Source organism: Chaetura pelagica, unplaced genomic scaffold (assembly GCF_000747805.2).
Source record: "Chaetura pelagica isolate M959 unplaced genomic scaffold, ChaPel_1.0 scaffold36, whole genome shotgun sequence".
NCBI lineage: Eukaryota > Metazoa > Chordata > Aves > Apodiformes > Apodidae > Chaetura > Chaetura pelagica.
Window position 1 is genome coordinate 2,565,986 of NW_009953726.1, and position 21,204 is coordinate 2,587,189.

Genomic DNA, 21,204 nt, shown 5'->3' on the forward strand with positions numbered 1-21,204 from the left:
CTGGCTTGCACAGTAAAGTCCAGAGATGGTGATGTGTTGATAAAGACCACAAATTTTAGCTGGGGAAACTGTAGTGAAGAGCAAAAGTTTTTCCCCAAAATCACACAGAAAAACAGTGACAAAATGGGAAGGATAATCTAGGCCTCTTGCTGAGCTCTTCTTATGCTCTACTCCAAACCACATAGGCAAACAGTGCATTTACAGGAAAGGAAAAGAATGTTATGGCATTAATGACACCGACCATTAATTGGTTTGGGGTCTTACTCTCTCATTCGTGCCAAACAGACAAGAGGGTCAAAGGAGTCACACGACCATGAACCAGAGGCAGACAAAAAAGCAACACCACTAGACTAAAGCCTCCATCAGGGTAAAACTGGGTTTAAGACATCCATTTTCCTGGTGAAGGTTTTGCCACAAGCCACAGACAGCAAGAACCTACTCGTGCAGTCCACCACCCAATCCCACTCTGGCTTCTCCTGCACCCCTATACAGACTGAGATGTAAATGTTTTAAATGGAGGGGGAGGGAAGAAAAAAGACTCACCGAATTTGGCGAAATGCTTCCTGGTTGCAGACCCATGCATGCCAAGGTTTTAGCAAGCTCTGCTGCGTTCACCCCACAGTTCGGTGCAACGTTCGCTTGGCATCGGATGTGGACGTTCATTTTACAGACTGACAGGGGTGGTGACAGGGATGGGAAGTGAAAACAGAGGAACAATTAACATAACTTGGAGGGATTGATTGCTTGATTGATTGATGAGAAATAATAGCAATTCTGGATCAGGAAATACACCCAACACACCAATACATCTAACCCTGAGTCTTGGAACTGAAAGGGTTTTTGACACTGATCTCAGCAGAAAGAAAATGAGGACTCTGAGAAAAGAATAAACTCCCGAGAATCAGGAACAGGCCCCAAACTCTGAGTAAGATGCCACATTGCCTGAAGCTACTCATAAGCACATGTTTGTCAGGTAAGTAAATAGCATTGCAGCTTTGCCTGCAGGTAAAATTCGGATTTATAATGCCACAGAATTTGCAACAAACTTCCCCTGCATTTGCAGTATCTGATTTTAAAGATATTTTGTTCAGTGGGAAACAAAAATCCTTCTTGCTCTCACTCATAGATACATATACTCCCTCTTGTGGGAGATGGAGGCAAATGGAAACTGTTGCCCATAGGATTTTACAGTCTGGATCACTGAAACAAAAACGTATCACCAGGACATGCTTTGTCATCAATTAACAGCGTGACAGATGGGGCAGTCAACCTAAAGCAATGACCTTTTTTTCCCCTCAGATGCCTTTACATTTGACTTATCTCATTAGCTGAGGAAAAGCCTTCAGGTAAAAGAAAAAAAACGAATGCAGGAAGCAGCAATACCCAAAAATACTTTCAATAACGTCAGTTAAACAAAGCTGTGCTGAGAGTGCAAAGGAGAGTCCTTCAGGAAGGCTGAGATTAAAAACTACATCAGCATTTTGGTTAACTCTCGCAGAGATGAATATTCATTGCTCAGCTTTCTCCTCAAAGGCTGCACAAATCAAGCCCACACGATGCATCAAGAGTTTAAAAATGCATGTATTTTGTGAAGAGGCTACAGTAAGAAGCTGCTCACTTTTACACTGCAGGCCCTGTCGCATGATTCCCCACAGCAAGGAACCACAGTGGTCACAGAAAGTCGGGACTTTGTAGTTGTGAACGCTGAACTTATGAGGAATGTTGATTCCAAACCTCTGCTCAGTCACCTGAGGCACCAAAAGAAAAGCACAGATTTAAAATGCAAACACATATATATAAACTGATGTCCACTTACATACAGGCATTTAAGTGCAAAGCTATGATAATAATTCCACCTCAGAAAATGTCCCAGTCCATCCCCTCACTGAGGTTATTGCAAGTGAACATTGGTGACCAACCTCACCTGCTGCAAGCCTGCTCTGCTTTCCTGGCTGCTCAGGCTAGAATATCTGACAAAGCAGATTGTAAAAAGGGATGCCTAGCCAAACTGAATTCTTAAAACCACATCAGAACCAGAAATGTGGATCATCCCATCACAAACCTATCACACAGAAGTACCACATATATATTATGTTAGTTACAGTTATTTTATAGCTGAGCAGCTGAGCAGTTTTCAAAACATTCACTTGCTAACATGGAACTGTTGGTTTTATTAAATTTAATATAGAACAGTTTTTCCAGCTCCTCCTAAAATTCTCATTCCTCTTCTCACTCTCCTCATTATTAAGTCTTTCCTTTCAGGCCCACATTTTGCTTTTGGTCTTGGTCTCATTCCCTTCTTGACGTTCTTTTCCAACTGTGATTCATGCAGATCTCAAAGACACCTCAGAAGACATTATGTCGGATGACACTCATCCCCATTCAACATCTTTTCTTACTTTCCATTTTTGTCTCAACATGCAGATCCTGGAAGACTGAGGAGCAACCCGCAACTTCAAAAAGAAAAGCCAGGGGTGCTACTGAAACAATGAATTCAAAGCAAGCGGTGCCTCCTCACCTCTGCCTTCTTCTCAAGTTCCTTCGAGGTTTTATATAAACCCTTCACAATCCTTCAAAGAGGGGTGAGGAGACTCACCATTTAACTTTCACTTTAGCCTTAAGCATTTTAACTTGTCTTTATCTGGTTTGGCAAGGGGTCAGTTTCAGAAGTCTAGCTCAGCAGTTCAGAGACAAGAACAAATGAGCAAAGGCAAGTGATTATCTGCACTGGAAAGGAGGTTTCTGCATGGCATGCAATACAGAGCTACCTCCTGATTATAAACACTGAATTTTCCTCAGAGAGTTACTACATCATTTCCAGTTACCAAAATGAAACATGCAAGGTACAGGGCAGTTCTAAGTGGGGATGTTACTCCTGACAAATACAGACCAAGGAGCAAGAAATAAAACCTTCAGAAACACAAGTTATGCAAGTGTTCTTTATTACAACATAAATAATTTCATAGAGTAAAGGTGTGGAGCCATGACTAAATGAGCACTTTAAATTACCAGAAAAGAAAAAAAAAAAAAAGAGGCATAACAAAGACCAGTGGTTAGATTTTAAAGGCAGAGGAATCCACATGAAGAACTCGGCACCAAATTTTTATGACAACACAGTTAATCACAGAATCTTAGGGGCTGGAAGGGACCTCGAAAGATCATATCCTGAAAGAGAATTAATCCTGAAAGATAATTACGAAGGAAAACAGTGGATTTGCTATTTCTTGATGTGTTCCAGTGAAGACACTATGCCTTCCTAAACTACATGCTAGCCCAAACAGTTACGGGAATTAACTGGAAAAAAACCCACAGTTGATACTGTGTGGTCTTTATGTACATCCCTATCACTCCTCCTTACTTGAAAATTTATGAATAAAGACAACACAGAACAAATTCTATTATAGGACAACCCTCACCAACCCAGAAAACCTTGGGGCTGACCCAAAAGAACCACCAGGACTTTACCTTGAGATCGGTCTTGTTAGTATTGCTTTGGCACGTGCAAGCTGTAACAATGAGGTGATGGCAGCGCTTGTGTACAACACAGGTGCAGACTAGGAAACAGAAGAGGCATGCTGAGAAGAGCTGTTGAAAGACTCAGAACACATCAACCCATCAGCTGGGTTCTTTTAAGTCCCCGTTATATCATCAAGACACAGTAAATATGTGTAAAATAAATGGGTGGCTTGAAATTCCCAAGCTTTTGGAACAGATCTTGAGACGTGCCTCCAACCCATTGTAACAGAGATTCTGTGCTGGATCATTCACACAGCCTACAAAACAGCTGCCTATACAAAATACAGATGATGGCCACAGAAAGAACAGGGTATCTTCACAAATGAACTAAAAAAGTGCTTCAGAAATTACCCAGTGGAAAGTATTTCTCACAACACACACAAGCAATATTAGAGACCACAGGTCTGAGACACCCAAAGCCAGCCCTACATCTAAGTGGCATTGTGCCTCTTGCACTGCACACCCGAGTGAGTCCTGCCCAGCTTAGCTTGTCACTGAGGCTCAGTGCAGTGGGGAGCTGGCTAACTGCAGCACAATGGTGCTGTGTCTGGGCTAATCAGCTAGTCCCCATCAAGAAGACTCATCAGCCCTAAAGCAGAGTTGGGTTCTCTCCAGGCCTGAAGCTGGCTTTGCTGAAATGAGCTTGGATTCCCCCCAGGGTGCACTGTAGACACCACCAAGGGTCACAGCTACTGCCTCTATAAGATTTTTGTAATGGAAACTGCACATGGCAGATGTGTTGCAGGGTCCCACACTGTTCTGTTCGTTGCTGACACAAGACTGGACTTGTAAAGGCCAATCAATAACATTCAGTGTCACTCAGAAATTTTACGCAGGGTATCCATTTTGCTGACATGTAGCTCCCTTTCCTATGAGGACATCAGTGCCCTAACACATTGCACAAGAATATCCTGCTGTGTTAGAAGGCCATACCGAGTGACCATGCATCCGTGAGGCAAGTTAATAACATTTTTTTAAATAAAAATAAAGTCTTACCATCAAAGAGGGAAAGGAAGAACAATAATTAAGTGCAAACGAGCATCACATACATCTATACAGCCACTCAGCCAAAACATGCATTCAGACAGAAGTGCTGTGCCAGCCCACAGAGCTGCCCTTTGAAGTCACATCCCACTCTGTTGAAGGAGAAAGGAAGAGGGTGGCCATTCCAGTAGGATACTTTGTGTCCTGATACCAGCTGAATACTATCCTGAAGGGACACTGGATCTTTCCAGCTCAGCTGGCTGTTGCATGCACTTAGCAACTCAGTGGAGGAAAACTGTGGGTGAAACATGACAACTGGACCCTCTGGTGGTTGCATGAACGTGGGTGTTTGCTTCTGTGTTCATGCAAGCCTGACACCTGCTCAAATACACAGCTTTGGCTGGTTGGAGAGGAAGAGGAGTGGTGACTTCAGAGAAGCTTGTGACCACAGGCTGTCCCAGCAGCACAGGAGACTGCTCCTGAGACAGCACATCCTACCCACACCCCGTGCAGGAGCAGAGCACCTTACCTTGGCACTGGTATCCCTGCTTCCCAAACACGCCCCTGTGCAAAACAAAATACGAACATAATTTAACATCAGAGAGCCAGTCTTCTCCCAGGAGATGAGCCAAAATGCAAGAGGATCCCAAATGACCAGATCCCTGGGGCAAAACTGCCCAGAAATGATGGTGCAACACAGCACAGAGGCGTGAGAGTGTAACCACTGCAAGGGCCACAGCTCACAGGCCAGGCTGTCAACATGGGTGTTATTCCCCATGTTCCCCCTCACTCTAGATTCTGAAATACCTCACTTTATTACAACACACACCACACTCAGGCTGATGCCAGTAGCCCACACCCTGCTATTATCTCTCCCACTTCATGCTGTTTTGAGACATATCTAAGCTTTTCTCCCCGTTCTGTCTACTCCCCCACATGTATCACCCCACACCTCCGATGGTTTCTGTTCTCAGGCATTTTCCTCTAGTCTTTCAAGCAACTGGTTTCTGTTGGGGCTTTTTTAGTGTAATCTCAAAGCTCCACTTGAGTTAGTATCTGGGTTCATTCTGCCTGGCTTACTCTTCCCCCTCTGAAATAATAATCTACATTCACAAGTGAGGAACACTGCCCCATCCCCACACCCTCCCAGTCTGCATCCAGCATCCAAGGGACACATCGCCTCTGGCCTCTCTGCATTAGACTCCAGTTTGCGTTATAAATGCACCCTGCTAGTCCTGGTGGCCAAAGGAGTCACACTGGTGGCCCTTAGTAAAGAACAGGGCAACTGATCAGGGGTGACATGTTTGTGCCCGAAATGTGAAGGGGTGAGAAGAGGGCTGGAGGACCTCTCCTGTGAGGAGAGCCTGAGAGAGTTGGGGTTGTTCAACCTGAGAAGGTTCCAGGGAAACCTCATAGTGGCCTTCCAGTATCTGAAGGGGCTACAGGAAAGCTGGGGAGGAAAGGTATGAAGTGAGAAGGCAAGGGGTAATGGATTAAAACTGAAAGAGGGGAGATTTAAGTTAGACATTAGGAAGAAAATGTCTCCTGTGAGGGTGGAACTAGAACAGGTTGCCCAGGGAAGCTGTGGCTGCCCCATCCCTGGCAGTGTTGAAGGGCAGGTTGGATGGGGCTTGGAGCAGCCTGGTCCGGTGGGAGGTGTCCCTGCCCATGCAGGGGGGTTGGAACTAGATGATCTTAAAGGTCCCTTCCAACCCAAACCATTCCATGACCCAAGCCACCCTTACCAGATGAACTCCCTGCAGTGGGAGCAGTAGGTTGGCTGCCGCAGGTAGGTGGCCATGAACTTGTGCCCGTTCACCTGGTGCACGCGGCGCCGCATCGCCCGCTGCCGCTTCCGCGTCAGGTTCTTGAAAATGCGATCCCTCTGGAGGGTCCCTGTGCAGAGGGAACAGGAAGAAAAAAAAAATCCCATATCACGTACGTGAGCAGTTATTACTCCTGGTTTTGCTACGGCACAAAATGCTTTCCAAGGCCACGATGATACCCCCGATTTAGAAGTCAAGGGACCAGGCTGTAGAATGAGGAAAGCATCTGGGAGAGGCGAGAGAGGAAGCTCGTTGCAAAGGCTGCTTCAGCTCAGAATTACTTTATCTAGAAATAACTGCCTCTCTCCATCTTCCCCTTGCTCCTCTCCCATGTTGAGACACGACACTAACCCATAAATTCACAAGCTGTAAACAGACCAGAAGCTCAAGGCTAATCAGTTACTGCAACTTACAACTTTCTGGGCAACAGCTCCTGAAAACATGACTGTGCAACCAACTTGCCAGCCAGGGAGGGCAGCCCCCTGCATGCCAAGCCAATGGGATGCCTTGCTCCAGGAATGGTGTTGACCCACTTTCTCATGCTGCACATCAGTATCACCATTTACAGCAATTTTTCTTGGATAAAAAGGCATTACCTGATTTTTTAAGGACTGTTAGTGGTTTGATCTGTGCCACTCACAGCTTTCCTTAATAGGCTCATTTTCCAAACAGTGGATAATATTTTAAAATTCTGGGAAGCAGGACCCAGGAACTGCTGGCATTTAAATCTGAACAGCCTCAAAATTCAATTTATTTTATTTTTCTGGGTTTAGCTCAGCCATGTGGTGGGTTGATCCTGGCTGGACAAGAGGTGACCAGCAAAACCACTCTGTCACTCCCCTCCTCAGCTGGACAGGAGAGAAAATGCAACAAATAGTTCATTGGTCAAGATAAGGACAGAGAGAGATCACTCAGCAATTACCATCATGAGCAAAACAGACTTGACTTAAGAGAATCAGTTTAATTTATTACCAATCAAAGCAGAGTTGGATTAACAATAAAACCAAACCCTGCCCCAGTGTGGGCTCCTCCCTCCAGAGGGCCACAGCTCCAGACAGAAGCTTGCTCCAGCATGGGCTTCCCATAGCATCACAGCCTCCTCCAAGCATCCACCTGCTGCAGTGTGGGGTCCTCCACAGGCTGCAGGTCCATATCTGCTCCACCATTAACCTCCATGGGCTACCAGGAGACAGCTGGCCTCATCAAGATCTTCACCATGAGCTTCAAGGGAACCTCTTCTCCAGCCCTCCTCCTCCCCCTCCCTTCTCACTGACTTTGGTGTCTACAGAGGTGTTTCTCTCACGTATTCTCACACCTCTCTTCTGTGGCTGCAGCTGCACAGTTTTTTCTTCCTCCTTTCTTAAACATGTTACCCTAGAGGTGCTACCACCATTGCTGATAGGCTGAGCCTTGGTCAGTGGCCTGTCTTGGAGCTGGTGGTGTTGGTTCTACCGGACATGGGGGAAGCTTCTAGGAGCTTGTCACAGGAGCCACCCCTTACAACTAAAACCTTGCCACACAAGCCCAACAAGCTATATCACAATTTCCCAGCAAAGTTCAATTTACACAAAACAAGTCACTCTTGAAAGGTGAAACCAAGCTGTAGATCCAGAAAGCCATTCCCATGCAGCAGCAGCCATCTGACCTGCAGATCACAGCCAGCTGGTCTCTGGGATCCTTGCAGAGACCAGATCAGACTCAGCTGAGCTTCCCAGATCAAAGCCCCATCTGGGCCACACTTGCCTCAGAAGAAAGAAATGAAATCTGCAGTTTTCAAGGTAGCTGCTTTGCAAAGGAAAGCCCTGCTAACAAGTGCAGGTTGGGGACACACACTGGAGTCTGGTAGAGGGGACGGAGCACCAGCATATGTATTCAGGACTCTTGTGTTGAGCATGAACTGGATGAGAGACAAACACCAGCTATTGCCCAACCCTCTGCACAGCTGTAAGGACAAAGGAAGGGACAGGCGGGTCTGTGAACTTCCCACCCAATCTGATCAGCCTGGAGCAGTGGGCTGGCAGCAGTACCCACACACAGTTGCTGCCACACCACTTCACTTACCCAGAAAAAAAAGGGGCAGAGCATTCCCCTGCTTTCAACTGGCTTTGTTGATTAACCACTGTGGGGAAGAAGAATAATTTTAAAAAAAAAAGAAAAAAGGAAAAAGCTGTCAACCTGATCAAGGCTTGAAATGCAAAAGTCCCACATCACAGAAGAATTTCCTGGTCCTCTTTGTAGGAGTGGAGATCAGGGAAGCCATCCTGTCAGTACTGAACCCAGCCACTTCAAAGGGCCATGAGCCACACGATGTGTTGCTCTTGGTATCCTTGCCACATAGGTCTAGAAGCAAAGCCAGCCCTAAAGCTGAAGGGCTTTTTTCTTTTTCTGCTGTGTTCTCCCAGCTATTTCTGCAGGCATCTCCTCCACAGGCACTAATGGAAACCTCCCACCCAATGGCATAACTGTGACATGGAGCATGGCTTGACTTTAAGACAGCTTGCATTTATTTTTGAGATGGAAGCACATGCTACATATTAGGCTTTTCCCATTAAAACACTAAAAAAAGGATGTGGTGGGCTTGATCCAAACACTTCACAGAAACTTGTTTTCTCACTGCAGAGCTTCAAGCAGCTGAGCACAGAGACTGGTGCAGAAAAGCATCTTCTAGGGATGTGATTGAACATGCCTTTAATCCTCACTGAATTCAGCACGACCCAAGAGACCACAGGAATTGCCCGACTGAATCAGAACATTGGTCCGTCTAGTTCAGCATCCTGCCTCTGTCAGTGGGCAACCAGAAACACATGACAGCAAGATGGAGGAACCCTGCAGATGGGAGACCATTTGCTTTTTTCCCCAAACACAAGATGTCATTTTGATCTTCAGAAGTGAGAGCTGATGTGCAGAGGTTTAATATCCCTTCCAAACATTTAATCATCATTGCACCATTTCAGAAGGCTTGTTATCCACCTTAGGAAACAAGGCTGAGAAGAACTTCAAGAGGTCAAGCAGTTCATTCCCCTTCCCCAAAAGAAAGACCAAGAGCCAGTTGCTTCACTGATCCCAAGCCTCCTGCAGCTTCACGTGAGAACTAAAATAGTAATAATTTAAAGAAAACCTGCATAGTATTACAGAATTTCCCCACTTTTAAATTCAATAGAACATGTCCTTCATCTAGTTTTACACATATGCTCAAACACTCTTCTGGATCAGGAAAAAAAACCCACAGTTGGCAAAGTGTCCTCTCTTGGCATTCAGCACATACAGGAAAATTTCCAAGGCATGGAAAGGGAAGAGGAGGGTTCCTGAGTGGGTGGTGAGCACGTAAATAAATCACCTAAAGAAGCAATCCAGTTACCAGCTTGCTTCATAACAGCTGCTCCATTAGCAGCCCAACAGCTGATGCCCCTTAAGTCATGCACTCAGATTTACCACAGTTTAAGAGAATATGTTCCCAATTTAGCTCATGTAGTTTCTGGTTTTGGTAGAGTTCCCCTCAAGGACCAGCATGGGGTGACTGCCCCCCTGATGCTCTCCCATGCAGCAAGCAGCCCACACACAGCCACAAGCAAACCAGCCCTCTGCATTAGAAATAGGAGACACTTGAAGGTGGCCTGCAAAGCCACCAAGTTGGACATTGCTGTGTCCCTGTGGTTTGCCTGGCTTCACACACACTGCAATTTTGAGATGGTTCGGGAAGACCAAAAAATGACAGGCACTTGCTTTTGCACAGGCAGCAGGGGAAGTCTCCATGCTGCCCACAGTGGTGGATCTGAGTGGAACATCTCCCTTATGAGGAAAGGCTGAGGGAGCTGGGTCTCTAGTTTGTAGAAAAGGAGACTGAGGGGTGACTTCATCAATGTTTACAAATACGTTCAGGGCAGTGTCAGGAGGACAGAGCCAGGCTTTTTTCAGTGATGATCAGTGATAGGACAAGGGGCAATGGGTGCAAACTGAAGCATAGGAGGTTCCACATAAACATCAGAAAAAGCTTCTTTACTGTAAGAGTGACAGAGCCCTGGAACAGGCTGCCCAGAGAGGCTGTGGAGTCTGCTTCTCTGGAGACATTCAAAACCTGCCTGGACACGTTCCTGTGTGATGTGCTCTGGGTGACCCTGCTCTGGCAGAGGGGTTGGGCTGGATGATCTTTTGAGGTCCCTTCCAACTCCTAGGATTCTGTGATCTCAACATCTACAGCCAGTCTTGAGTCTTTTCCTCCCAGCTGTAGTACATAGCCTCCATCTCCTGCTCTCCAGCCACTGATACCTCACAATGCAGTACAACAGCTTCCATCTTACAGACACACTTTTCATTAAAAACACATGCCACGGGTTTTTTGTCTGTTTTTTTTTTTAATTATTTTTTGGCTATTTTAAAAGCATCATTCATGTTTAAAACCTGCCTCAAATTTCACATTTTCCAACTGTACTGGGCTGCATTTCCCTGATGGCTTCTCATTAAATTATAGGAAAACTAAGCATGACTAAGCAGGAGACTGACTTCAGCAAGGCCTAAATGACTGTTCACAAGCAATCAGCTCTTTTGGTTACTGCTCTTCACACTTCCTGCTGCCTTGCTGAGGAGGGAGAGCCCAGCACAACTTCAGACACACCTTTTGGGACCAGGCATAGCTGCAGGAGACCTACCATGTGCTCTGGTGGATCTACATATAAAACCACATCCCACAGAATAAATCCCTCTTTCAGAGGACTTGGGCACTCACCCATCCCACACATCGCACCACAGAGCAGGCAAGTTCAACCCTCCAACAAGGTGCATGTGGTTTTGAAATGGTGGAACATATTGCTAGCAAAATCACCTTCCTCCCAGCCACCAGACTACCTGGTCACCAAGATGGCAGTTCCTCAGCTCACACCCATCACATCTGGGTGAGAGGTGCAGAAACCATCTATGCAGAACTGAAATCTGCTGGTGGACAGAGTGACCAACACAGCAGCCCTGCATGCTTCTCACCTTTATAGTCTGAGGATGCAAAGTCATCACAGACATTTTCCTACTCATGTTCTATGCTCTGGCCAGTTTCCCATAGAACATGTATTTGCCTCCTGTGTGCCAAGAGCATTTCACAAAACAAAACCACTCTAGACCACTTCAGCAGACCCAGAATTTTAAAAGCCTCTAATCTCTGGTAAAGCAACAACCATCATGAATGGTTCAAATGTCCAAATACTGCTATAAAAACAGGCAACTAATTGCTCAGCGAAGGGAGTTGTCCACATCCATGGTTAAATTTGGATGTCTGTAACTATGGGGTATTGTCTGTGCCTGGCTATGTGCAAAACTAACTATGAAGTCAAATACTCAAAAGCCTCTTCCCTTTTTGTCCTTTCCACTCATGCCTAACACGTGTTTATGGCAGTGGAAATTATGCACAGAGAGGGAGAGGAGAATAAATAACCCTCAAGTCATCTGAGGACAGCTGCATGGGCTAGCACACCGCTCACCCACTCACTCCCTGCCACATTACGCTGCCCAACCTGCCCTGAGCTCCCTTGATCCTGCCCTTCCCAGCCAGACATCCCCCCTTCCTCTCCCTCTCCCTCTCCATTTTTATTTCAGAAGTAACTCCACTAAAGTTATCATAGAATGGTTTGGGTTGAGAGGGACCCTAAAGATCATCTAGTTCCAACCCCCCTGCATGGGCTGGGGCACCTCCCACCAGACCAGGCTGCTCCAAGCCCCATCCAACCTGGCCTGGAACACTTCCAGGGATGGGGCAGCCACAGCTTCCCTGGGCAACCTGTTCCAGGGTCTCACCAACTGCACAGGAAATAAATTCTTCCTAATATCTAACCTAAATCTCCGTTCTTTCAGTTTTAATCCATTACTCTTTGTCCCCTCACTACATGCCCTTGTAAAAGTCCCCAGTCCGTCCCTAGTCCTTACAGTGGTGCCACATCTACTGCAGTGAGACAAGAGCTGCAGGGTGAAGGCTGGTGTTTGCCTCAAGGAGTTAAAGCCTGTCAGGTCTCACCTATTGGAAATCAATCTCACCATCACATTACCAGCTGCTGCTGTAGCACTGGCACAGCAAAGGTCATTCGGGCCTGTCCCAATAGATGACAACTCCCAGTGTTATGCTCCCAGACACATCAATGGGATTTTTCTTTGAAAGAAATAGAGATATTAAAAAAAAGCAAAGTAAAAACACCTTAAAGCAATAACGCCAACAGATTAAAACTTGATTAAGTCTTTTTTTATTAGCACACATAACACTATACATGTTTTCCTGTGCTCCCCCAGGAGTACTGCAAGCAGGATCCCATTGCACTGAGTGACACATGAGCACAGAGCAGAGATCAACCACTGATCTTACTAAGACTGTAAAAAGCAAGAGAGTAGATTGACACACCCCTCCCCTCTCACTAACAATTATTTCAGATCAGGCTAAATGCTCAGCTAGCCCGTTGCATAAGGGTGAGGGGTAGTGGGTGTTTCAGAAAAAGAAAATATAAAATAAACCAAGCAAATCAGGGGGAATTAATACATCCATCCACCCCCTCCAGCCATCAGTATGGAGGTGTTCTCTCAATATTTACCTAACAGCAGGCTTCCTCACATCTACTGAATATAAACACTAGCTAGACCAAGACAAACCAAGATGTTTATTTTCCAAGCTGGAAAACATGTATCTTATGACAAAAATCCCTTGCAAAGACTTGGTATCTTTTAACCAGAAGTTTTATCACTATAATCCTGTGTATGGTCAAAGCCACAGGAAGCCTTGCTAATTAAAACATTATAAACACAAGACAGAGTTGAAGAAGAGGCTGACAGCCTGACTCTGCAAAGGGGAAAGGATTTAAAGGCTATGATCCAAAGTGGCATTTCCATTGCTGACTGTTCTGCTTCCCTAGTGATAGTGCTGCAGAGTGAAAACCTTTCCTTTCCTAACTACTGCAAAGTGTTCTCTCCAGTTCCCCTCAAAAGTCACTTGGATGTGTGACAGGCCAGCTGGAAGACAGCCACAGCCACAGAGGGTGGCTGTATTAACCACATGGGGCTTCTCCTCCACGTCCATCAAAGTTGCTGTCCTTTTGCTGCTTCTGCCAGCTCATCCATGAACCCAGACTGGTCCAAATCCCAGGAGAGGCTCATCGCAAAGCAAACATGTGGCACATCAAACACAGGGTGGGATTTATGTTTGATCCAGCAGCCATTTTCCCCTCTGAAACTGGATAATGTTTTGTACTAAGACCAGAGAAAAAGCCAGTTAGTGCGGGCAGGACTAGCTTGTCTTCTACTAGGACTTCACAGAAAACCCATATTAATGGGCAGTTCATCATTCAAGATGCTAACTCATCAATATTGTCTGAAAGAACAAGAGAAGGAATGAGGATGATTTGAAAAAAAAAAATAAAAATCCCTCTAATGAGTATGAAACAGTATTATTAGCAGTCTCAGAAATGCAAACACATGTAACCATCACTTCATTGAATCACACAGAACTTTGCACTCCATGCAAGGTCTGTTTCTTGTCCAGGTCTAGGACTCAGCTCTGATCGATGAGCAGCACTGGAATACTGAAGCTGGATGATGAAGGTTAAGCCTGGCAGCAGTGAGGAGAGGATCAGTGAAGTTCACTAAACAGTATTAGTGAGCATGAGTGCTCAGCTATTGCTACAAAAGCCCATCAGAGGCTCATTTCTAGAAATACATAAAGACACCAAAGCTCTGGTGGCACCAGGAGTTCAGGAAAAATCACAAAGCCAAGTGGAAACGTCTCCATAGTTCCCAGCTTCCCAGCTATAGCTCTGCTCCATCCATCACTGCTAACCTCACTGCTCACTTCTCCAGTGAGGAACCAGGGTCCAGGACCTTTCTAGGGGGTTCCTTTTGCTTCACCCACAGTCTCTTGCACTTGGATGTAGTAGTGCCAAGGATAATGGGACAGCTCTGCAGAGCTGGAGTGAGCAGTACGTGGCTGTCAGGGACTGTCCCACATGCAGGAGAGGAAAGGGCTGCAAAGCTGATGATAGAGCTGGTGCTGGGGCTGAAGGAGGAAGAGCTGCTTTTTATCAGTTTGCATAAGGTCTGTGAGAACATGAGAGAGGAGGAAGAAAGCAGCTTGAGAAACTCTGCTGCTGCTTCGAGTCTACCAACCAGTTATGAATACCATAGAGGTTATTTTGCATAGAGTTTTAATCATAATTACCACACAGGGTTTCAGACATGCACAGGGCAGCTCAGAACCATTATTCTCTTCATCTGCTTTTACAAGTTATTGCAGGGAATTTTTTTTTCTTAGTCATCTGCTTGTGGACATGAAGCAATGCACTGCAGCAGGCTGTGCAAGGCTGAAAAATCTGAATGGAAAACCTTTTCCACCCATTTCTGTAGTGAGTAACAATGAAGCGAGCAAATGGGATACTGAGGATAACAAAAGATGACAGCAAACACAAGCAATCCCTTGCCATAAGAGAGCAGGTTCTCAAACAGAGATCATTGCATATCAGCCCATTTGTGCCTTCCAGGCCACAGTCTGCAGAAAAGCTGCTGGCTACCCAGAAGGATGTGTAAGAAGGGGACAGACACTTCCCCCTCCCTTCTCTTTCCAGCCACACCACTGGGAGAGAAGGAAGGGGACAGCCCTGTTTTTCACCATGTGCTTGTTTCTCTGCCAAAGGGAAGAAAGATTTTACCTGCACTCCATTTTATCATTCCATCTCTGCAAGTTTTCACGTTAATTTGGAGATGGTAACCTCATGAGACTTCTGTTTGCAAGAGAGACCAGGCTGGAGTGATAATAGTGGAGAACTGTCTCAGCTTGCATAGAGATGCCAGGAGAGAAGAATTTTATTTTAAATTAGAGGACGGAGTTGAGTGAGACAGCAGAAACCTGAGCATTGAACTGAGGGCTTCAGAGCCCCAGACAGGCACTGTAACTGGACAGCCAGCTTGTATCTGCCCCTGTACCCAGCAGGAGCCACAAAGTACCCACAAAGTTTGGAAAAGCAAGATAAATTAGCCAGGCCATATCCAGTGAGATGAGACACATGCACTTCCCTCTGCTTGTAGTTAACATGGCCTTCCAGGAGCAGGAGATGTCCAAAAAGCCGAGCCCCACTCACAATGGAGTCCCCTCTCCAGCCTCTAAGACCTGACAGCATGACCCCATCTGCAACCACTCCATAACCTAATCCTCTCACACTGACCTGGGCTAAGAGCAGGCAGCAAATAAAAAAGAAAACCTGTATTATTAAAAATTTGAGTTGACCCACACAAACAGTGAGAAACTGGCAGTAATAACCACCTCCCCTCCTCAGCTTCAGGCAGAAAAGCACATCTGCTTGCAGTCTCAATTTTATCATAAGATGGGGACAATCTTCTTCATTACTTTAAGATGTGCAAATAATGCCAGTAACTCATACTTCTTACTGCATTGCTCATTAAAGCCTTAACAAACTGATCCCTCTCCCTTCTCCCCTAGCCAATTATGATCATTATTATTTCCTTCTGCTTAGGCAAGTGAATTTCCATTGTAAAACCTCCTGTTAGTCCTTCCCACCTACTAAACTCAAGCGAAAAATGTTGAGATGTGATTTATTAGGGAAGGAAACCATTTAAATACATTATTCATTAAAAACAGGAAAATAAAACTAACAAAGCAACTTTGATCTTCTCTATAATTAATTCCTGCACCAGAAGCCCTCTAAACCGTAAGTTTTAGAAGATTTCAACTATGCTGACTACAGAGCAGAAGTAGCACTAATGGGGTGGCAGCATTTATAGGTCAAAGCTACCAGAACCTGTGCAAAATCCTTGAGAAAAGCAGAACTAGAAGGCTGGACAACCAGAAGGGAGATCCCAAACCTTCCCCTGCTCCCAATGCCTCAGGGCTCATGCACATTAAAGCCATCAGCAACTCACACGTAGGTGGCTCCACAGTAGGTGTCACAACATGCTATTAGGAGGCCCTACCCACACAGGGAAGCACGAGCTCCAAGTTAAATCTATTTTTAACCAGCTGCAGTTTAAAGCTATTTTTATGTAGATGCTCTGAGGACATTCTCCTTTGTGTCTATGTGGCCAGCTTCAGAATAAAAATTGGCTGCTTCAGTATTAAAACAAGTGTCCACACAAGGTTTTACACTCAACTAAATCTGCTTCAAATTCATACCTTTGTGTTTTGGCAGCACAACTTTTCCAGAGCCAGGGGCTTAACATCTGTCTCAAAGAAGGAGCATCAGGACGATGTTCTTTATGTAACATGAGACAAAATGCACAAAGAAACCAGAACCAACAGAAAGCTGGTTGAAATGGGATTAGCAAGCAGCTTGAATTCAGAAGGACTCACAGTTTTGCAGCAATACCACAAACAGCAACCACGTTCCTTAACCCAGCAGCCATCCCTGGGACTAAATCTCCAGCCTTCCTCACCATGGGCACTGCACCTCTCACTGGGAAAGCCAATTGTAACCCAAAGCAGAACTGGAATATGGTCAGGAACAAACTAGTTGGGAGAGATAATTAAGCAGGACTGGTTAAGCCCTCCCCTTTTTCAGCTGTTGGAGCCTGTGACTGCTGTTGTGTGATGTCTCAGCCTTTCCCCAGTCCCTGCAGGTGCACTGGCCTCGTGTTCCCTGGGAGGATGACCAACACCTGAATCACCACCCTGCAACACCTGGTCCAGTGGTCACCCAACAGACACACAGACCCAGTCCAAGTGGTCCAGCTACATACTCAGCTCTGATTACACAGCTGATCCCTCAGTCCTCTCGATAGCTCCATGTGGCAGCTTTCCGAAGTTCTCTAATTGCAACAGCCTTAAAAAGCAGGTTGTTCACCATGTCACTCTCCCATGCAGATTCCCACACACCACAGGCTGAGCAAAACACTGGCACAGCAAAGCATCTGTCCAAAAAAAAGAAATTCAGCCTTTTGTATTCCAAACTTATAGCTACCATGAAGATGCCTGCCAAAAGGCAGCACCTTCTTCCCATCAAGACAGTCCCCGTGGTAATGCAGCAAGGAAATACTTGGTGCTCAAGTCAGCAATTGCACTTGGCTTCATTTCACAGCCTGTCCTAAAACACCTCTGCAGATGGCACAGATCAGAACTGCTCTGCCATGCACCACGCTCCTCCTAGTGCCAGCAGATCATTATTATTATCTCCCACAGGGATTTCCCAAGGGCTGCAGGCCAGGAGGAGTGGTGTGTTTGGAAAACACAGCTGCCCTGACAGCTTCCCATTCAGCTAACATAGCCAGACCTGATCATCTCCCTTCCTCATCTCCTCCCAACAAGGCTTTCACACTGCAATACATATTCCTCCATTTCTGAGATTTCAAAAGGAGATGTACCAAATCCATACAAATGCAATCTTAAAAACACTGGGTGCCACATGGAGAGGATGGTGCTTGCCTTGGCTCAGGATCTCTTTGTTTGTGGAGAGAGGGAAAGACCCTGTGGTTTCACCAGCTCTGCAGCAGCCACCAGCACCACCAACCAACCAATTTTATTCTTGCAAATGTGTGGCCCTCTCCACCCAGTGTAAGAGCAGCAGTAATAAGCACATATTCTACCTCCCCACAGGCTCTCCTATCTCACTCCTCTCAATTAACAAGCAGAGGTGGGTGAGCAGGAAGAAAGTCACTTTCTCCAGCAGAATGTGAGAAACACCTAAACCTGTGCCTTTTCTCATCTTTCTTTTGTTGTTTTTTTGTTGTGGTTTTTGTTTTTTTTTTTCCCCAGTGCCTCAATGGAGAAGGAACACATAGGGAGGGAATTTGTTTAGGCCCATATGACACGTGATGAAAGCCAGACTGCAGTGTGATGCTCACAACAGCCCTTAGACCATTTTGAGCAGTTCTCCCCCCCTCCCCAACAGCACCCTGTCTTCCTTCCACATCATCATTTTCCAGCCAGATCACTTCCCAGATCTGGTTTGCCATGCACTCCCCAAGCAGCTGTGCTGGCACAAGGCAGGGTGGGGAAAGCAACCTGGGAGGAAGATCAGCCAGACTTCACTGTGCCTTCTGCAGGCTCCGTGTCCCTGGCATCCAGGCCCTACACTCCTCCATACAGCCCAGCCCAGAGCAAAGCCATGTGTGCTGCTGGGGTCAGCTCTCTGTGGCTGTAGGAACACAGGATGCCTCCATAGGGAAGGTGTGGGATGCCCTGATGGGCTGATGTATCATCAGCCCTTTTGGATGCAACACTGGAGCCTCTCTGAAGAGGGCTTGTTTTTCCCACCTTACATTCACAGGTGGAATACAGGTCCAGAGACAATGCAGGTAAAAATATGCACAGGACCAGACTGAGGCCCCAGGTCCCTCCCCCACCACTGAAGTAGTCTGAGCTGGGCAGGATGGAGGAGAAATGTCTTTCTGTCTTTGCTCTTGCTGACCTGCAAGTCTGTATTGTGAACATGTAGGAAGCACAAATTTTAGACATAAAAATACAGCATTTCCTGACTTTGGAGAGTTTGATTTTCTAACGTTAGTGGTATCATTCAAATGAAAAGGTTTCTGGTTTTAAGATGATTTCTTAAGTTTTCTAAACAATAACTATCATTGGAAACTGGAGCTGCTCCAGTTCCCCTGCTCCCCTCCACAGTCCTGGTTCCCCAGCACAGCGGTGGTCTCAGACACAGCTCCAGGGAGAGAGGACAGCACTGGCAGGGGCACTGTTAATGCTCTGCAGAGCCACTTCTAGCAACAGGCGGCCACACTTGCTCAGCAAGTTTGACAGCTAGACGGCAGGAAAGAGCTGAGATCCTGGGAGTAAAAACTTAGTTCCAGATTCTAGCAGGAAACAGGCTTTGCTGGTCACAACTCTGCTGCTGCAGCCTTCCCTTGGCCCCTGCAGCTCCTCTACCACTCATCTGTCCTTATTCTCCCCTTCCCACCTTCAATTTTTCAAGCTTCTTTAAGCTTCTTCCTTACAGCTTATCACAGCCCACACCCACCCACCATCACTCCCCAGCCCAGCCTCCTGCATCCTATCTCTTCTATTTTTTCTCTGTCTTTCCAGATTCTTATGGCTTTATTCCTTCTCCACGTAACTTTACCCAGTGTTTTCACCATTCATTGTCCTTGCCCTGTGTCCCAGCAGACGGGGCATGAAGAGCAGGACACTCACTCACCCAGACCTCCTGCCTTCCACAGCACCCTGGGCCAGCACTGTGAGCCAAACCAGAGGATGGATCTGGCCCAAAACACCCCACACCCCTGCTCCACATTTGCTCAGCTCTCCAGTCCAGCCAGCACAGAACTGACTCCACACGAGGCCAGCCCAAAGAAAACCTGAGAGCATCCTTTTTAGACAGATTTACCCTTAATTATGAAACCTGCACCTACCAATGGTGTCAGCATTGCCAGGAGAAATGGTCACCGAAGTGGGAACCTGCTCAGTGCAGGTGGTGTCCACAGTTCTCAAAGGCCATGCTGATCTCATACGTTTTTTCCCAGAAGATCACAAATGGATAGATTTTTCCTAATGACAGCAGAAGGCTGACAGAGTCAGCACAGGTTCTTACCCCTTCCCCACCCTCCTCAGCCAAGCTTGAAGCTGCCCTGGCAAAACAACATAAGAATCTCTTTGCTCAAAGCTGTATTTTGATCCAGCATCTCATTCTGGAAAACAAGTGAATCGTTTCATCTGGAGCATGCCAGAAAATAAAAAAAATAAACCCAACAAAACCTTTTCTGGCTGAGCAGAAAACTTAGCATTTTTTTGCTGGGCATACTCAGAAGAATCCAAAATGTGGGCATATAAACTGCAAGCATGAGGATTTGCCTCCAAATGTACCACTAAAGGACAAGCTCTGCTTTCTATGTCTCCATACTAGGTCACCTAAGGCCAAAGACCTCATTCTGCTTGTCTATCAATGAGATTTTGCCCTGCACCAGTGAGGTACAGGAATCAACTGCCACAACATCCACAACAAGTAGCAGACTGATGCTGCTGATTCCCCTTGTGTCTGCAGGATCAGAGGGAAGTTTGGTCCTCACCAGCTCTAATGATGCATGAACACCTTTCAGGCAACTTGAGGTAATTAAGCACTGTGCCACAACAGCATCTTGGAACCTTGCACATCCTCCAGTGCCAACAGGTCCAGCAGATCTATTCATGGACCGAGCCCACCAGTGCCCCACACAGCAGCCAAGTGACAAGGACTTCTGGAAAAACCCTCACCTGTGGTGGTACCACCTAAATTAGGAGCCTCCTCCAGCAGCCAGTGTTGACATACATGGATATTAAATAGGACACAACCTAGTTTAGTAGCCAGTGGAGAAGTTAAAAAAAGGTGACCCTAGGTAAACTACTGGGGCTTTTGGACAGTCACCCACCTACTTCATCAGTCAGGTACCTCGCAAATTGTGGACTAGGGAAATTCAGGTGGAGCTGTGAGGTCCAGAGTCTTCATCCCACCCCCTCCTTCATCCCAGTGAAGGGCATCATCCACATGCCCTTGACCACAATGGGTGGGAGATGGCACAGACACAGCACTTCCCAGTACAAGGTTCAGCAACTGGGGACAGGGATTCTGTCACCATCCCTGGCCACAGGATCACAGTCCCAACCCCCAAGGGCTCTGTGCTTTGCTTTTTCCAGCCCACATTTGTCATCCTGCAAGGCCAAGTAGATAGATTTAAGCTCCTCTGAGAAGCACCGTCACTTCTTCCATGAATCACATTAAAATAAAGCTAAAATCTCTGTTCCTCATTACAGTCAGAACACCAAAATCTCAGAGCAGATTGCAAGCTTGCATATTTATATCTAGGTTTCAGAGCCCAGACAAAACACAGCCCACTGAGGAAGTAAAGTTAACTCTTGATATTGCTGTTTGTTGCATTTTTACATCTCTGAATTTCTCAGCAGTTGGCAGATCTTGGCAAGTCATGAATTGCT

General features: G+C 46.2%; 1 protein-coding gene across 1 annotated transcript in view; it reads right to left on the reverse strand.

Annotated features, from left to right (window-relative positions):
* PRKCH (protein kinase C, eta) overlaps nt 1–21,204 on the reverse strand; it is a gene marked incomplete at its 5' end in the record, with an annotated part of 119,837 nt that overhangs the window by 64,096 nt on the left and 34,537 nt on the right. The window contains 5 exons of the mRNA XM_010000699.1: nt 544–671; nt 1,619–1,748; nt 3,466–3,554; nt 5,030–5,064; nt 6,246–6,396. Of these exons, the coding sequence (XP_009999001.1) occupies nt 544–671; nt 1,619–1,748; nt 3,466–3,554; nt 5,030–5,064; nt 6,246–6,396 (533 nt within the window). The remainder of the gene's footprint in view (nt 1–543; nt 672–1,618; nt 1,749–3,465; nt 3,555–5,029; nt 5,065–6,245; nt 6,397–21,204) is intronic.